The sequence below is a fragment of the Acanthaster planci genome, linkage group LG02, assembly GCF_054643075.1.
Source record: "Acanthaster planci isolate LZ-2023a linkage group LG02, COTS_SCS, whole genome shotgun sequence".
Classification (NCBI taxonomy): domain Eukaryota; kingdom Metazoa; phylum Echinodermata; class Asteroidea; order Valvatida; family Acanthasteridae; genus Acanthaster; species Acanthaster planci.
In genome coordinates this window covers 12,371,199-12,390,717 of record NC_141778.1, presented here as the reverse complement: position 1 = coordinate 12,390,717, position 19,519 = coordinate 12,371,199, and the positions used below count along the sequence as shown (strand labels likewise).

The 19,519-nt window shown below is 40.0% G+C and overlaps 2 protein-coding genes across 5 annotated transcripts; both read left to right on the top strand.

The window, feature by feature from the left end:
* Positions 1 to 1,016: 1,016 nt before the first annotated feature.
* LOC147799905 (uncharacterized) lies at positions 1,017 to 9,737 on the top strand. Of its 4 annotated transcripts, none has more exons than XR_015424555.1 (6): positions 1,017 to 2,838; positions 3,076 to 3,212; positions 3,561 to 3,614; positions 4,001 to 4,051; positions 5,423 to 6,382; positions 7,034 to 9,737. XR_015424555.1 is itself a non-coding variant. In XM_087133735.1 (6 exons), the coding sequence occupies exons 1-6, from the start codon at positions 2,828 to 2,830 to the stop codon at positions 6,190 to 6,192; spliced, it is 522 nt and encodes a 173-aa protein (XP_086989861.1). In that variant the 5' UTR covers positions 1,017 to 2,827; the 3' UTR covers positions 6,193 to 9,737. The 4 variants fall into 4 exon arrangements, 3 of the variants coding, with proteins under 3 accessions (XP_086989861.1, XP_086989860.1, XP_086989862.1); XM_087133735.1 differs by having other exon boundaries at positions 5,423 to 5,687; positions 6,189 to 9,737; XM_087133734.1 differs by having other exon boundaries at positions 5,423 to 9,737.
* A 3,631-nt stretch (positions 9,738 to 13,368) lies between these two features.
* Positions 13,369 to 19,517, top strand: LOC147799904 (ceramide glucosyltransferase-like; the record flags this gene model as incomplete). The annotated part of the gene is made up of 6 exons (XM_087148543.1): positions 13,369 to 14,245; positions 16,741 to 16,879; positions 18,415 to 18,517; positions 18,724 to 18,828; positions 19,161 to 19,273; positions 19,449 to 19,517. Coding segments are annotated over exons 1-6 (639 nt in total), but the record flags the coding sequence as incomplete, so codon positions are not given.
* Between the last annotated feature and the right edge of the window lie 2 nt (positions 19,518 to 19,519).

Here is a 19,519-nt window from a genome sequence, read left to right as displayed (position 1 = left end):
CTCTCCAGCTCGAGACTTCATTTCACCAATCGACGGCTCGTTGTACATGTACCGTCTTGGGAATCTCCTACAACCGAGGCGCGGCCTTTGTATGCAAAATAGCAGTTTAATATGAATATTCACAATGACCCTAGGATGCGAAATAGGAAACAAAACAGACCATGGGAGCGTTGGACCGCGGCCGGCGCTATTATCATCGATCGTGACAGTTAAGAACCAGTACATTCAAAGTCGTTAGCGCTTGAACATGTACTGTACATGTACAGTACATTATGTCGCATGATAGGTCATGTGATGCAGGTCATTGATCCATATTCATCACATACAGATTCAACTGGAATTTCCCGGGCCGCTGATTGGTTGCTCCGGAAATCCGAAGGAAAACTAAAGAAAAAGTTAAACAGTTTGCAGGAGATTCCCAAGACTAGTGAGAACGAGACGTCCGTTGGTGAAATTAAGACACGAGAGGGCGCAATGGAAATCAATCGCATATTATTTTATGCTCGATCGTACGGTGTCTGATCTCCGCCAAGAATACACTTTTTTATTTTAAGGCGTTATATCGCCCCAATACGGCGTTATAACGCCCTAATTTAAGATGTAATAACGCCCAAATTTAGGGCGTAAACACGCCCTAATTTCAGGCGTTATAACGCCCTATTACGGCGCAATAACGCCCTACGGCCGTTTAACAATAGGACACCTCCAAGAGTTTGCAACGCCTTGGCCAATCACAACGTTCGAAATTTGTCGACCCTTTTCAAACGCGCATTGGGTCGACGACCTTCGCGCATTGTGATTGGCCAATACGTGGCAAACTCTTGGTGGCGCACTATTGTGAAACGGCCGTATTGAGGCGTTATAACGCCGCTATAGGGCGCCATTACGCCGTAAAAGGGCGTTTATTACACCTGAAATTAGGGCGTTATTACACCATAAATAAAGACGTTGTTACGCCTTAAATTAGGGTTTTATAACGCCGTAAAATAAAAAAGTGTATTCCTGGTGGAGATCAGCCAGCGCACGATCGAGTCCGCTATCGAGTGCCGCCTTGGCCCAAGACTACCGCGCCCAGAGCGCTGTGCCGCTTGCACGCGTTGCACGTAAGTCCCCATGGCCCATAGACTGTGCATGCATTTAGTTGTGTAGTCGTGCATGCGCAATAGTCACTTATGGTCGTCTGCCTGAAAAATTATTCGAGCAGACGACGCGTAGCCTTGGTGACCCATATGAGGGATTTGCACCTGCATTTCCCTTGAAGACCTTATGTGTGAATAAATTGCCAAGAATCTTTTGAATGGTGATATTTAATAGCTTCTAGTTAGAAAGCTCTCCAGAAAATAATCAAAGAAGTGGAAAATGTCAATGTTACGACAAAGGATAATTACATGTATAAAAAAATTATAGTTTTTTACCTAACTTATAAATTTATATCTCATTTTCACAATTTTACTGGGTTTACTTTCAAATAACTTTGATGCCAAGACTGAAAAGACCAGTAACTTTTATGAACAAAAAGTTTATTACTTCTAGGCAGAAACCCTTTTTTGAAATTCACTTCGTTTTTCATTGGGACCCATTTTCGTCATCTTTTCAAGACCAAGAGCCATTTGTCTGAAATTGCGGTTCGTTTTTCATGCAGATCTCATTTATACGGTTTCCTTCTTGCATGATACTTTCTCCTGTTCATAACAATAGTAGAGAAATGTCAGGGAAAACTCGGCAAAACTAAAAAAATCCCGTCTGAAATGTTGGCTTCACTTCCAACTTTTGACTCTGCTACTTTGGAGGTACGTAAGAAAGACGGGTAAAATTTAAAAAAACTTGGCAGAAAATGGATTTTTATTGTGAGCAAGTTAGCAAAAGGGACTTTGAGTGTACTAATCAATATGGAAATGAGGGGGGCAAACAACTATATCTGAGCTTGATGTTGATCGACTACTTTTGGGGTCCACCTGTCCGCGTCAAGAGCCATTTAACTGGCTTCTGGGTGTAGTGGGATTCAGTACGCATGCCCACAAACTAACGCAGCGGTACCGGTATCACGGGAAATGTTTGTCATGCCCACGTGCAGTCCATACTGTTCTCACGTATGTCCCCGGCGGTAATACAGTTCGTGCGCATCGAAAAATGTCTACTCCGCTCCAGCTATTTTCTACGGTGCTCTGGAAGTACCATCCGACTCGCTGAGATCCTGAGTCATTTTTTCTCGGGATGAAGACATCATACAGGAGGGATGTCGACATCCTGAGATAATTTATCACGTGATGACAGCATCGTGAAAGTTGGCTGACGACATCCTGAGATAATTTATCACGGGATGACGACATCGTAAAAGTTACGTCCTTCCGAGATAATTATCACGCAATGACGACATCCAGCGAGTGTCCATCGTTGCGGTCTGAGCACCAGTAGCGTGGTCTGGTGTTTTACCATCCTGCGTGTTTCTTGAGTTCTTGGTATGTAGGTCGATCTCATTTACTCACTTTTTAGAATTTTTCTGTTAAACGGGTGTGATGCGATTCCCATATTTTGTTTTGAAGGGACTACAGAGTGATCTATGTGATACGAAATGTTAGTAATTTCGTGCGTTGGGACATGGGGTACGTGGCTGTGGTAGTAAAGCATTGTTCGTGGCTGAGGTGTGTACTACATTCACCTACTGCCCGAACTTTCTATAATGGACAAACGTTTCTCTCTCTCTCTCTTTATTTTCTTTTAGAGTAATCATGCCTAACTCTACAGACTCAATGGTTCCTGAATCAGTGGACCATACACTCGTATTGGGGAAATAAAACAAGAGGGGCAAGGAGTGACATTTGCGAACATGTCAAGAAGGTAACTACCTTGGTTCCCTGGATCATTTACTAAACGCTAAGACTGAGAGTGCCTTTTCTTTTTCTCTTTTGTATCATTTTCAAAATACATATGTAGTGGACTCGGTGAGCTTGCATGCCATATAGTAAAAAGAAATATGATCATGGATTTCACTGTTCGCTTTATCCCACTGTGCAGGTTACTTTTTTGGTGCGTCTGGCTGTTTAATCCCATTGTCGGTAATTGGTTTCTTACTAGCTATTCTGTGATGTGCCGTCAGGCGTGTACTCAGTCCTTGATTTTCAAGTATGAAGACTTGGAGTGGAATGAGTGGGTTGAAATTCAACAACATTTGGGAACATTTGCAGTAGATGCAAAAACGAAGATTCGAATCGGTACGTTTTTTGCGGATCAATTTAGTTATCGTGTGGTTGAACAGAAGATGCACTCACTTAAAAAAAATGCCATTTACTGACAGTTTGCTCAGTGCCATTTTATTTTGCATTATGTGTACAAATACACAGCCTTAGTTTTGAATTATTCTCTCTGTCGTACCTAACCCTATTCACACACTGCAGAACCAGAAGTGGGGCTGGGTGCCCTGTAGAGGAGCGTGATAAAGCAAAGAAAGAAAAAGGGCCGGGTTATATATACATGTGTCTACTCTGGGGTTTTCTCTTGCCTCACTGATATGCTGTTTTGTGAAATTAAATAATAAATTACGACATCTTCTTTCACCTCAGAGACAACTGAGCAAGCCACCCCTGCCAAAATGCCCTTGACCACAGTGGGTGCAGGTATGTTTTAGTTTAGGGTTATAATCTCTGTTTAGGCCTATCTGAGTGTGTTTGGAGAAGAGGTGCATGTATGTTAATGTATTGGCCAGTACCATGAGCTTGTTTCAGACAGGGACATGATTAAGGCATGGCCCCGACTGAATCCGATCAGATTCAGTTTAAAAAAAACCCAATACCTGAGACAGTTAACAATGTCATGCTGTATTCTTAATGTCACTGAACTCATTTCTCCGAAATAATTCGTGATTGATTAGATCACGGGCCTAGTTTGTGTCACTGAAATGTGTAGACATGTTCTCTAGTGTATTCTTAATATCAATATGAAGTATATTTAATTGTACCAATAATGTAATGAATATGTTCTAATTTGCACATAAAACCTGAAGGTAAAAAGGATGCACAACCAGATAGTACAACGTGCAGTGACAGTGATTATGGTAAGTAGACACTCTCCAGATGCAAGAGTTTGTGAGACTAGCCTCAGCGTACCATGTAAGACAAGCCTGTAGCAATGATAAGCCTGGTGAGACCCCCTTCTAGTTTGTTACCTGACCTGACAAAAAATCACTAAATATAGACATATAAGAAGAATATAGACAACACAGTTACTTACCCTAAGCTGTTTTCAGTTGACACTTGCCATACTCTATGCTGCGCATTTATTTACTTTTGTATGACATGATGCAATGTACAGTATAATGCCAGAAATTCTCAAGCACACTTGAATTAACCCAAGTTTGGGAGAAAAGACGACTAAGAACGCAGAGTTCTGATACACTCAGCTTCTTGAGTAACTGAATTTATCAAAATAGTCTCTGCTGTTTCATAAATTGTGGGGAAAGTATTCAATCATCCCATGCAGGTCTAGGCCCACCCAAACGAACATCATTTAGAAAAATTGTCCAACAAATCCGTGGCCAAAAAATGAGGGTTGGAGTAGCCTGTCTTCTTAATATTTTTGCTTGTGCTCTAAATAGTTTATGAAATAGGAAATCTGCATTTCGGTTTTAGTTTAACATACCATGGAAACTGTTTTCATACAAGGAGTATAATGGAAGACATCAAAGAGAGCAGAAGGTATGTCTATGAGATATATATATATATATAGCTGCTGCTCTGTAGATTTTGTAGAAGTTATTTGTGATCACCACAACACCCACGTCCTGCCATGTCACACATTTACAAATTTACTGCATGGAAACCTTCACACAATGAATTTCCCGTAATACCTCATCATTCTAAGGCTTCCAGCAGTGGCACTGATGATCAGTGGGTAATTATCCTAATTATTAAGGGACATTGGATTAATGTAATGCAAATTGTACGTCATGTCTACTTGCATACATAATTTGAATGTTTATATGCAATTGCAGCCACATATGGGACGAGAAAAACGGAGCATGTACATGTGTAGTCTACATACACGTCTACGCAATATTGACAGTGTAATTTTCATGGAGCCTGGGAACAGGACTATGTGCCCACTAGTGTTTGTAGTCTACATACTCGGAACCAGACTAACAATTACCAGCGATGCACAGCGAAACATTTCTCATGTTATATATTTATATGTATTGTATATTTATATGTTGTGCAGGTAATTCTTGTGACACCTGTGTGTGACATGAAAATACAAGAAACTCAACTCATAAATGTCTGTGGTGACAAGTTTTGTAATCTTGTCTCACTATAGATACCTTATTAATCTTACCTTACCTTGTTTGAATATGTACTGAACAGGCGGTTTCTGACCTTTACTGGTCCGAAAGATCAGTCATAGAAGGATATTTAATTTTAATCTATTGCAGATATGCCTGTGCCCGCAAAAAGAAAGATGCCCCAACAGAAGCAAAGTGTACGCATTCAGGTTGGATGGCTGCACTACAATGACAAAACCAAAGACTTTGCCCAAGTCCGGTCACAGAGGGGTGGAGGTGTGAGATTTGGAACACTGGAGAGAGACATTACGTACAGCAACCTGCAGAACAAGATTATTCCACTGTTTTTTCTTAACGGGAAGTCTAGCCAAGGACCGAAGGATAATATGAAAATAGAGCTCTCAAACTTCCAAGGGTACTGTATATCAGAGGAGGAGTTTTTCTGTAGACAGATTAATCGAAGAGAAGGGGTTGAAAACAAGGATTTACCTGAAAACAAAGAAATCAGAAGATTGTATAAATTTACAACATTAACCTGAACTTATTTTTTGCCCTTTTATTTTTTTTTTGTTAATTAAGTCTGAACAGTATGTTGGAATGTACACTCTTAACACCTGCAATCAAGCGTTAAGAGTAATTGATACAATTTGGGGAGTATTCAGTCACGTGACTCAAGTACCTTGAGTCTGAACAACCATATAGAAAGAGAAGTAGCTTACGGAAGTTATAAATACAATAAATAAATACTGCATCAGCACTAAAACAACCAAGGCAAAATACTTTTAAACACAGCTATTTTTGCAATAAGAAGTGATTAAAAATGACTTGCATTACTACTCCCATCATGACAGCATAAAAGTTGAGAAGAGAGATGAATTTAGAATGAAAACTTGCATTCAATTGTTGTGTGTATTAGGTGATTTCTTCTTCGTCGCCCTCAAGCCAAGCAGACATTCCCCAGCCTGGCATTTCTGTTTCTAGTGAAGTCTCCGGACCTGACTCAGTGGCTGCTGTGGTCATCATTGATGACAGCCCTGCTACAGAAGAAACCGTAGGGCAGGATGACAGCCTTCCCTTTACATTCGAGGAGGCAGACACACCCACGGGAATGTAATATCAGCAGTGACAATATTCACTACAAGGAATATTCAGTTTAGACCAGGATTTTTGTACAAATCTTTCAGTGACAGACTATCATTACTTGTTGCAGTTAGGATAGCTATGGTGATATCCCTCCAGAGACCAAACCGAACAGGTATCTCAGCCATACTCCTACGGATGCATACATGTACATACACATAGTATCCTATTTTGTTCACTGAATTTCCCATTTTGTGCTCCTTTGAGTTTATGAAATAGGTTCAGGCCCAAAGGATCTGATGTTTGAGGGTATATATTACTCTGGTCTGAAAATATGCGCGAAGACATCCTTGTTGCAGGACCGTTGTCATGACCTTAATTAACGTGACAAGTATCTTTTCTTTTTACTAAATTTGAAATGTTTTGCACCGTTTCCTAAACACAACCTATTTACTGACACTGACCTTTCGTTACCTGTATACCGTGGACATAAAGTTACTAGGCGGGAGTTTTGTGTCAAAGGGGAGTTCTTATAATCTTCTTGCGTTCTCTGTTTTCTTCTTAACAACTTCTGATGCTGCACAGTACAGAATCAGAAAATTAAAGAAAGGGTTTTGTAGCTAGCTATGCCACAGTGCCAATAATTGTCAGTGAAATATTTTTACTCGTGCACATTTCCAGGTTCTGTTCAGGAAGATAGGAGGTGTAAGCAATACAAGTCAGCCACAGCAAGTTCAGGCTGATGCTTCTTGGCCGCCCATCAGCAGTGCACCTCCTAATCCATATTAACCCAGTGCAAAGTGTGCCATCTGCTGTGACAGGGACAAGCAGTCTTTTTTATTCCTTGTGGACAGTCTGTGCAAGTAGGCCTACCTTGGAGATGAACGGTGGTCCATGCCAATTTTGCATGTTACAATCACAAAAATCCGGAATATTGTTTAAACACAACTGATACACAACTTGCAGCACAGCTCAGTATGTAACATAAAGATCTAAGAATTTGAATTCGTTACTTTTTATGACAAATATTCAGTTATGACCCGTAAGTCCCTGACAGATGTTTGAATGTCTATGGTTTGGAGTTGGTTCAAATTTATTTTGAAATGTTTGAATCGTCTTCTGTAATCACTGATCACTAATCTTCTCAATGCACAATCGGTGTTTGTGTTTCATCTGTAGTATTAGCAAATTGGGTATCTTGGTATATAGAACTAGGAGGAAACTACCTCAGTGAATCGCTACCACCATGCTTATATTCAAATCACTACCAACGTCATTATTATTAAAAACACTAAGGATGCACTACACCAAATACGCGCCCATAGAAAACAGTGCAAAATCGGACCGAAACAGCGCCGCCTGTTGACTCTCGTGAAGAGGTTGGCCTCCAATTTTTCACTGGAAATTCAAGATTTCCAGAAGATCACTTTTTGTTTCAATTTCATGGGGATTAGCCACGAAAAAATTTTTATTCGCCTTTGAACGAAGATACCCCCAAAATAGCAATAAAACTAGGCGCCCATTTCTGAATGTAACCGTCCGCCTCTATCCAAAATAAGTCCGCAATTCGGGCTTTTTGTGAAAGAAATACCCTAAACTGGAGACTTTTAGTCCTAAATTCGAGATGTATAGGAATATTTCTATGATGCCTCCTGATTATGGCCTGTCTTATTGTAAAAACTCCGTGGGATCACAAAATATTAATGAGCTCGCGCGCAGAAATATACAACCATTTGGTGGAATGCACCCCTAAAACGTCCTCATTGTTCCATGCTTAACATACAAAATTGGTAAAAATTCGTGATTATTTTGTTAAACTTTTTCTTCTTGGTTTATACTTTCTACATTATTCTAACTGCAGTTACAGAATGTAAATGCTTGTATAAAGGTTGCACTTTGGCAATTGTGTCTTCATGTTTTTTTTAGCATTTCTCACAGTGTATTTTATCAAAACGTTCTTGTTAACTTGTTAAATGTGTTAGATTCAACACTGACACTTAGGCATGGGAAAACCAGTGTCATTTGCTGATTTTTAAAGGAACACAGACGATTTAAAACTAGCAATTATCATGTTTTGTTTTAAAATTGAAAATGATTTTAGGAAGAGCTAAATTATCTTCCTGTCGCATCATTCATTATGATTAACTATGATGAGCACCAATTTTAACCAATGATTTCACAATGTATTTGTGACATTTCCTCCAACTTTGGTATTATTGTACAATTGAAACCACTCCTATCATTTCTTGTCTGAGATTGTTAAATTTCCTAAAACACCACCGATGCTGTATGCAAATATAATAACACGTTTCGTTTTAAATATAAAGCAACATCAGTTTCTGTAATTTCATTTTTCCCCTTGGCCAGCGTGCACAAACAGACGATGGGTCAAACCACCAGAGAAACAGGCATGTTTTCATTAAAACTCCTTACGCATGGAAAGATTTTTTCGCAACTTTTAAGATTGCCATATCTGATTAATAAAGGGGGAGGCAAGCACCTGGACATCAAACGCAGTAATAGCTAGCTTATTTTAACAGTGCGGGGGGCGGCGAAAATGCAAATGGAGAACTGGGATGACTGTGTGATTCATATCCACTCGGGTCATGCCTGTCTAAGGGCAGGTCAGCCATCACTTTCAAATGTAGTACTGGCCGGGGAAGATATTTTCAGAAACTGCATTTAAAGTTTAATCGGGGGAGGGGTGTCTACTTATTATTTTATGGGGATAACAGGCACTTGACGATTTTCAAAGATCAGGCAACTTGAGAACATTTGCTTGGGTCGTGAACTTGAGGGTTGTCATCAGAGGTGAACAGGGCCTATTTCTGTGAATTTTGGACGAAAATGCATGGGTCCTAATAATGTTCTGCATGTATTTTGTAGGAATGCATGGATCATTTTTACAATGGCAGTTAGCTTCAGGAGTCATTTTCATCTAGCCCCAAACTGGTGAACAGAAAACAGAAGAAAATGTTATAAACTTAATATGATGGGTTTCTCAAAGACGTTAATACGGAGTAACACTTTGGATAGTGGTGTATTTTGCTGAGGTCTTTGGTGGCATGGATATTTGATCTGCAACCTGAAACCCACGTTCACTACATGTATTACGACAGAATGATGTGCCAAAATTAGAACAATCTTAGACGTATTTCAACCAATGCCCAGGCACTGCACACAAATATAATACCCAGAAACTTAGTCTTCCTCATTTTACTAATCCTGTATTTACCATGGCTGGGGTTGATGAGATTGTTTCTCATATTTCATAATGTTACCCCAACCTGCTCGAATCAGTAATACACTAAAACAAATCAGATTAGGACATTTGAATGCATTAAACAAAATGATATAAAGTTTCGTTACATTTTCAATCCAGAAATGGTGTATGTGTCCAAGATTAATGCCTATCCAAGTGTCAGCCATACTACACAATTCCCTGTCTTTCAAATGTAACGGTAAATTACAAGACTAGATGCATTGTAATTTGGGGGCAGGGTTTGAACCTGCGACATTCGGGTGGCTGCCCTTGAAGAGAAATTCTGACGTTGTAGGTGCATGAATGTACTCCGTTCCTGTCAATTTATGTACATGTAACTCTACATTACCGATTTTTCCTGAGAAGTCCAAATCTAGAATTCATTCAAGTTGACATTTTGTCCGTAGAAGTATATATTGCCTTTAAAAATATTACTTAAATTGGGGGGGGGGCGATTTTGCAGTACATCCTATTCCACCTAATTCGTTTGAAACTGAACAAAGAGGACTCACACAGCCGTTTAGGAAACCATATATGCTGGAAATGTGCACAATGGAACTGATGCCTGGAACTAAAAATGACCCACCTTGTACATTTCCATTGCTTATTTCATACAGTACTACTTTGCTGGGAAAAGCATTTACAGATAACTCGAAACACCGGATGTATTACAATGGTGAAAACGTTCACATACTGGTAGTTTGCTTGAGAGGTTGCAAGGGGTTTACAGGGGTCAAAATTGCCCACAAATGAGAAGACATAGGCCTATAAGCATAACAAGGACTACAAAAATGAAATTTCAAATATCCTCATCACTGTAAGTCTGAGGGTCGCTTTGGAACGTCTGGAGTGACTAAACCTCATTGTGATTGGCAACAATCATCCCAGCAACTCGATGAACGTGCACAATACAGGGTGTCCACATAAAAAGTATACCGAGATAGAAGTTACTGTAGTAGCAAAACTACTTTATATATGAGAAAGAGAATATATCTCTAGAAAGAGCAGAATGCCCTCTTTGCAATGGTATACAGCTTATGATGTTATTGACACAGATGAGTGAACAAACTAGACAGGTGTTGAGGGTACTGAAATCGGCACTGTGACAAGTTTGCATACGTGATTAACAAGGCTAGACAATGCAAGTGTGCAGAATACCAAATGCCTGATACCAACTATAGGCAACTGAGCTACAAGAGTTGACCACGTCAATTGAAATAAAACTTTGACTTTTAATGTAACGATTCTTGTTGTTTGACAATTTAAAATATGTTAGGAATTATTAAGCTTGTGATACTGGATGTGAGAGCAATAAATAGGATCTTGATCAAGGATATCAGCATTGGAGCTATAAGGGTTTCACTATAGGAACATGTCATCATTTTATTTCTGCAGTACTTGAGAGGCCTTGTAAAACTGCATTTATCATATCAGGAGACAATTTTTTTTGTACACTGTAATAAGATTGTGTTTAAAATAACAGACAACAGCTCTTTTTTTTTAAATCAGATGTAATTTTATATTTTGGTCAACCAAGACTGAGTTAGAATCCTCAGATTTATATAATGCATCCAATGCACCTTGGGAATGTGCAAATTTTTTCTTATGAAAATATGAAACTAAGTTGGCTACCCCTAAATTGTTGGTAGCTAGGCTGAGAGTCTGGATCCACCCTTATTATACCAAACCTTTTCAGTGTTAGCTTTAGTGACATGACAAATATTTGAAAGTGAATTGTAAAGTGGTGTGTTCTTTGTTGCTTTGGTGGTCTATGGCTCTGGTGTGTCCACAACAGACCCTGCAGTACTTATGTCTATTATGAGCCTTCATCCTTGCTTGTTTGTCCTCTGCCATACAGAAGTTGTGGATGACATGATTTAAAGATCTGCTGAGGTGAGGGATAACAATTATCGCAGGTGTTGTAACATATATCGGGGCTACGCAGAAATGTGATATTTTATTTTAGGCAACACAATTTATTTGTGAGTACCTGTATATTGTGAACTTATATTTTAAATTAGGACACAGGGGAATCCTGTTTCTACGCTACATCCCAGGATATACTAGTGGACTGAAGAGTCACTGTTCTTACTGAATTTTTCAGCTCAGAATGTCTTTCAAGCACTTCCCTCTTCCTCACGTTGATGTTTACCCAGAATTTTGAATTTTTGTTCCTGCAAGCCCGACAAAGTTTTCTAAGATACTTCCAGTCCAAGCTTCAAAGTATTTATGTATAGATTGCCGTTACCGTGCACCGACCATCCATAATCCTGCTCACCGTAACTTGCACGTAATCGAATTACAGTGCAACCGCTAATCGGTAGTATCGATACCAAGGGCACGAGTGAGAACAAAGCTACATATATACTCGGCTGGATACAACTATCATTATGTGTATTTTCGATACCAAGAGCAAGAATCTATACTATTTAATTTGAAAACGGCAATCGGGCCCCCCTGTAAAAAGAGCGTTGTGAACACTGTTTTTAAACTCAATTTTGAGAAAAATTGTGAAATCGCCGCGGTGGTATGCCTGAAAAGAAAAGATTTTTCAGGACCTTTACTATGTTTTGGCTTGTTGCGTTACGCTAGGAAAACTCAGTTGGAGAGATATCACTGAAGACAAGAAAGGACTAAGCATGCGCCTTTCTAAATCAACTAAACTTCCATTCAGACAAAAACATATACGTATTGTCACAGGCAATAGAAAGGATACCGTTTAAATACATTATCCCAGTGTACAAACGACGTACACAACGTGTACTGCACTTTTGGTATCTTGGCACTTCATCTCTTGTGACAACAGTTACAAATTTAGCCTATGTATACATGTTGTAAGCCCCATGCCATTTCGCATGAGTGATTCCCACAACAAGGTTTACATGTAATTCTGTCCCTTGAATGACAGATGCTCATAACGAAAACACCGTAGTAGCGGATTCCAGGAGGTAAAGGCCTACCCGGCGCAATTTTCCCCTTTTATACTTCCCTTCTTTTCCAGAGTGAAGTTTTTCAAACATGCCCAGTCCGATCCTATTTTCAGCGACACCTTTATCCCCCTACCTGTAAGTTCTGAGCGCCTTTTTTGTTAATACTGAACCCCGGCGCCATTGAATTTATTTTTATAGACTTCTTTTGCTTTTTTTTTTTCAAAAGCAATACAAAAGAACTCTAGAAAGCAGGGAATTTCTGCACGCAGCAGCTACAAAGTTCATGCTTTATTACCGGAAGGATTGGTGGTGACGCTCCACGTGCTTGAGCTTGCTTTCGTTTTTCTGGGACGGAAGAGGATAACTTGACAATTACTAGTGATAAAACTTCCGTTCTTTCCCTGAGAAAAAAAAGGAAAAGGAAAAAAAAGGAAAGCGAAAGAAACGAAAAAGGAGGAAGACTGGTTAAAATCACCGACTCTGCTTGAAAACACCCTGGAATGAAACCCTTCCACCACAATTATTGGCTAGTTTTCTGTTGATGCGTGTGACCCCCCCCCGGTCCACACAGAAAAGCCTGCCTTGGAAAAATCCTGACGATGCATAATTATGTTGCGTCACATGTGTCATTTTCAAATAGAGTTAAGATTCCATTCTCAGAGTAGGTCATTTTAGACAAGAATCGATAATCCCGTAGTGACTCATTTTCGTTCACATTGTTAAGTTTCGCTGTCGTCCTTGGCCGAGTGAACGGATGACGTCAGAAGGACTGCCATGCCGCTCTCTGTAGGTGCACAGACTGTGTGCGGTTTCGTTGTATGCATATTACACAATTCACGGATGGCTGAACGCATCCACGACGCAAAATTCACGCGGTCTCCACAACACTCGAATAGACTCGCACTTACGCCGATCGATATGTGCAGGTAGCACTTAGTTTTCAGTTGTGTGTACAGTACATGTAGCTCGAGTCACAGTCACGTGCGTTTTGCTTGAAACTTCAACACATTTTCGCCATTTTATAGTCGGCCAACTGGGCAAGCTTTGGTATCATCATAAAGAGGTCACTCAGCACTGAGACGAATATCACTTTGCCGTACTCCAAGTGACCTTCTTGTTTTGCTCTCTGTGTTTGAACATGCTCCGTGGATCCATGATCAAACAGTTCGTGTGGACATGGTGTGGACCTTGCACCGTGGTCGTGTGTCTTTCCCGTGTATACATGCACATTGTACATGTATACAGCCTAATAATTACTCAGGTCATGATTATTAACGCGAGCTGTGAGCTGGATGCCTAGGGTCCCTACATGTCCATTTTATTGCAGTACAAGGGATTCAACTTGTGTTAACAGCTACACCTTTTTACTTTGAAATGTCTGGATATTTGGTAAGACTATTTCTGGAGTTGAAAGAGGAAGATTCACCGTATAAAAATGGAGGACTGTAAACGGCTACCGCAGCTGATGGGGTGTGAATCGTGTGATGCTGTGTAGGCCTAAATGACATGGCCTGGACCTAACGGCGTTTTCACAGATTACGTTGGTGTGAATTGAAGAAATCACTGGACCCTTCCAGCTTCGAGTCCGACCATGGATTACGTCTTCTATTTGTATAGCTGTGTCTTCGGCCTTGCATGGTTCTTCGTGTGTCTGGAGGCTGTGTGCCTTTATCTTTTCCACTTCATGGCAATTCTCTACATGTAAGTATAGACTGCGTACAGAACCAGTCACCTAACATTAAAATTAACGTAACAAATATTCCCCATGGTCGATCATGATGGTATGCTGTGCTATAACGGCCACATAAATTAACTACTCCGTCGTCAATGGCACAGACACACCCCAAACGGCCCTGGCCTTCTGTTCCCAGCACAACATCCAGATGACTAAATTCGAGTGAAATTGAATGGTCTAACAGCAGTCCTTTGTGATGGGTATCCATAGTTAATAGAATAATGCATGCTGCAGCATAACCCTCGCACCGTTTTCAGTTATGGTGTAACCATAGAGCTACTTGCTTGCGATGTGACCGTGGAAGTAAAAATGGTCAACGTTACGACCATCGACTCCATCTTTGTTCCATGGATCAATGCTCAGTGCATAAATTCATAATGCTGGCAAATACAAATAAACATCATTTTCAACCGGTCACATAAAGTTTATGACGAGTCTTGAGAATGATTTACAGTCATTGTTTTTGTAAGTCCCAGGAATGAGTTTCAGCATGGAATAATTAATTCTACACGTACGAAATGAAACATGTATTTAGTTTACATTGGTTTACGGGAAGGCTAGTGCGTGTGGAATACGGAGGCCTACATGTATTTTGTGCATAGTAATCTTTTAGAGGCACCTCTCTGTTTCTAAGAATTAACATGTTACATTGAGCAGTTGCAGACCACTGGATAAGAGTCTCCTAGAATAAATGTTATTAGCTTTAGCTGAAGTCCAGGCTTACATGACATTGAACCTCGACTCGATTAATTAATTAAGCGTCAAATTTTCAATTTTCGCACTGTTTTACTGTCCCACCTCGTCTGTTAGCCATAGACATATGGCCCAAATACCTGATTACCTTAGTACACCAATAATATTCATTTGAGCTACATTTAGGCTGCTATATTAATTGCTGGGCCCATCGTATGTATATGGTTAGGAAATTGTCACTGATCTTTTCATTCAAACAAACAGGAATTGTACATGTACTTCTGTAGACATTACTCATCCATGAACCCTGTGTTCAGCTGCTTTCTGTACTGCCAGCGTAAAACCAACGGTACATTTGGTTACCCCAGGACGTACGATCAATTTTCAAATACATTTTCCCCTCGAAATGGTGCAAAGATTACATTTTTTATTTATTCTGGCGAGATGTGTCATTCAAATGACTTGAATGAAAGATTTGAAGGGAGCCTGTGATACGAATGCATACGTACAGGTATACACACATGTATATTGCTCCAAACATTTATTCAATCTGCAAGAGTCCATTGAGTATTTTGCGTTTGTAATTAGAAGTGTCAAAACTTAAAGAAACCAAAATCATGACTTTAAATTGCGAGGTTTCCCAAATAAGTTTGAGCATGAGCGAGTCCTTTGACAAATCTTGCAATGGTAATAATCAACATGAACAGCAGTTGCGTATAAACACAGTCGAATCTCGTTAATAAGAGGACTGTTAGAACACCATTTTCCTTGTAACAAGAAAATGTTAGGTCCCAACCCTTTTTCAATCATTGTTTTCATTCCTGATACAAAGTTCCTGTTATAGCAAGCTAATAATTTGCCAAGTCCGGAGTACCTCTTATTAATGAGGTTTGAGTGTATGTCATAATGCTGGCATGCATGGAATGACTGTCAGGTTGTCGACTACGCTATACGGAGTGTGGCATCGCGCTGTTACAGGTTATATTGTCCACCCATGCATTACCCAAGCGGACCGAGGCCGTTTAATTACGTAATGTCTATAGGCTCCTTAAACCTGATGTGACTGTGTACAGTGAAGGGGCATTATGTTGAAATGAAATAATTACTCGACTACTAGTACTAGTGTGCCTGTCATGTTCAGGGAAATGGTTGAACAAAACTGCATTGGTGTGGAGTCCTGCAACTTGCCTTTGGATGCCGTGGTTTTCTTTTTTATGTTTTTGTTGGGGGTGTTTTATGGCTTATACTTCTATTAATATAATTTGAGAATTTGTTTTACTTTTGTTAAATTTAGAGGATTTCCGCAAATTATTTGTAGATTGTTAGTAGGCCAATAGCCAGTACGACTGTATCAAACTGTTGCTAGAGCTGATTTAGTTCATGTAAGAACATCCAAACTCAGAGGAGATCGGTGCACCAAGCAGTTAACGTGACTAACACTTGGCCTGTTCTGAATTCTATTTCTTTATACAGCGAAACAAAACTTCTGGTGCCCATTTTGTTCTGTAATTCAAGCCCGATAGAGCTGGGGATATTGCGCTTACTATTTGCCACGCGTTCAGTTTTCACAAACCTGAAAAGATTCGCCTGTTTCGTGCTATAGTTTAACACCATTTCAACGATCGATGTGTCCGATTGATTTCGATATGTCTGCAATTTTTTTTTTTGAATTCTGAGTTTAAACGTAAAGACTACAGAGCGTTTTAATTTTTTTTCGATACTGAATCTTGCTTTGACAGAGCTCGTTTTTATTCCTGTTTGCATATAGAAAGCTTTGTATGCACAGAAATCCGACCCACGTGATTCGGGAAGACTTACCTGGCGTATCGATTCTCAAACCACTAGTCGGCGTGGATTCAAACTTAGAAGACAACTTGGAGACCTTCTTCAAATTAGATTATCCCAGAGTAAGTATATTGACGGTTCGTTTGGCTGTTTGATAACAAATCACGTTTGCCGTTTAAAGAGATTTTGAATACGAGCGTCTTAACGTGACTCTTGAATTTATTGCAAGGAAAAAATTATATGACTTCGGTCCTTCTTCTTGGACTTGATTCACAAGCAATGACCTTTTTACGTGACATACGTCACTGTTAGTCAATTTCAGTTCGTTTGCTAATCATTACGTCTTTCAACCACTTATACGTAACGCACTTATTATGTAACATTTTTCTCTTCTGCATGTTAAGATGATAAACAGATAAACTGCGAGAGGGCGGATCCAAAATCAAATTTTCAGGGGCCAGAATTTTTTCCGAAGGAGAAATTTAAGAACTTGATTGAGTAACCATGGATGGCCTTTCTTAAGGGAGACTAAATTTTGGGCTTTTTCATACAGCCCCTTTAAATCGTCTTCCTTCCATTATATTCTAAAAAAAAACTAGCACCCCTGGTGGAGGGGAATGTCCCGACTAATGAGCAGCCAGTGAAGACCCACATGTACAAACAGGCCTTTGGCAAGTTCTGAAAGATTCGGGGGTTGGCGGCCACTGATGCCCGCAGATACCTCAAGTCAATTTTCATTGCATTGAATTCAGTATTCATGTGTATATCGCCGTCAGCCTCGTGTGATTTTATGACTTGATGCGAAGTGTGACGTATTATTCACAGCAGAGTCAAGTTGCTATTTGTATAACAGTCATGCTTTGTGTACGGTCGGTACCGCTGCACCCATCAAGACGATCGGTGCATCGTTTGTAACACGCGTCTGCAGGCCATGAGAAGATTGATGACTGTCGTAACACAGAACCGCACCCAGCAAGACACTAGTATGCGGTTGTAACGCACATACGTGTATCCACCCGGCAAGAGCATCGGTTGTTGTACAGTAACGCATACGTGTATCCACCCGGCAAGAGCATCGGTTGTTGTACAGTAACGCGCATCTGGACCCATCAGCAACTAACTAATATCTGTTTCCCGGGCTTAGGAGAATAACGGGAAACTATTGTCTTAGGAATTCGAGCAACGCATACCTCGTAGCGTAACGGGGCATAGGATCTATATATAATAGGGAAGAAAGGAGTATTGAAATCAGTCTTAGCAAGCACTCTTCACGAGACACACGTACATTTATATTATTGGCATAAATATTCTATAATGTCAGGGTGAAGCCCAACACCCTCACGGAGAAGGATTCTGAATGTTTTGGGGCACAGATTTTTCACAGCATTTTTATTATTTTTATCTCTGTTGTTTTCCTGGACGTCGAATCCTCCGATGAAGCGTTCTAGTTTTTGAAATGGCTGAAGATGCAATTATGTTATTGATTTTCAACCTATTTTAGCCATGGTAGCTGGCCTTATCCAGTGCTGTGCTATTGCCCATTACAAGAAGGTGTTTGTATAATTATAAGTGGAGTAAAAATAAGACTGTCTACTTTCCTTTCCATTAAGCCTCCTTGTTCTCAAGTATCTTCTGTTTCTTTGGCCTTTCCTTACAGTTTGAGCTTCTTTTTTGTGTACAAGAGGAAAACGACCCCGCACGCAAAGTAGTTGAATCGCTAATGGAAAGATATCCACACGTTGATGCCAAACTTTTCGTTGGTGAGTGACATGAAAGCCAGTGCAGTTGTTTGATGAAACACTTTAAACGAAAAGATTTTACTTCGTGAATTAGAGGATTTTGAAATACACTTGTTTAGTCAATCTGATCAGTTAATTCAATTTTTCCGTTTATTCAGAGTCATCATGTCTTTGATGTAAATGTTGGGCAAGCAATCATTGATCTCGAAATTTTCCTGTGAATACAGGTGGTTGTAAAGTTGGAAATAATCCAAAATTGAACAACCTGATGCCAGGATACTGTGCGTCGCGTTACGATCTCATCATGATAAGTGATAGTGGAATAAAAATGGGTAAGTTCAGAGAATTTACTTTGAAGTTTATCAAAACAACCTTGAACGGCCCCCCTCTGTGAAGTTAGGATAAACTCTGGCCTTTTTGGTCGGCTTGCAAGATTTGTTCGGGCTTTGTGCTTCATGCCGTGTGTATGGCCAAGTCCCTCCAAAACAAATTTTTGCAAAGTAAATAGAAAAAGATAACGTTAGATGCTAGCACAACTGACAGGGGAAGTTGTTCACAACTGGACAGATGATAACCACCGAAGAGAACTTGGGTTTCTAAACACAAACTCTCAGTTTAAAGCGATACGGTCGTATCTGATTTTCGTTCCTATTGTTCTTATCAGTTTACGCGAACACTTTGACGGAGATGGTTTGCAACATGACTCCTGATGCCGGCTTGATTCACGCTCTTCCCTTTTGCTGTAACAGAAAAGGGTTTGGCGCCACGCTAGACAAGGTACATCCATGCCTTTACTTTTTATTTTTAGAATGGGTTTTCTTCTTCCTTTTTTACTGATTGTGGATTTGGTTCTGTTTCATTATCACGGAATACATGTGCATTTTTTAAACAAAAAGACAGAAAGGTTTCAGTTCTTTTCATTAATTACCCAAATCTTTTTTTTTGTCCGCAGGCATACTTTGGTGGGGCCCATGCTCGCTTGTATGTGGGCATAAACATTTTGGGATTCACCTGTGTCACCGG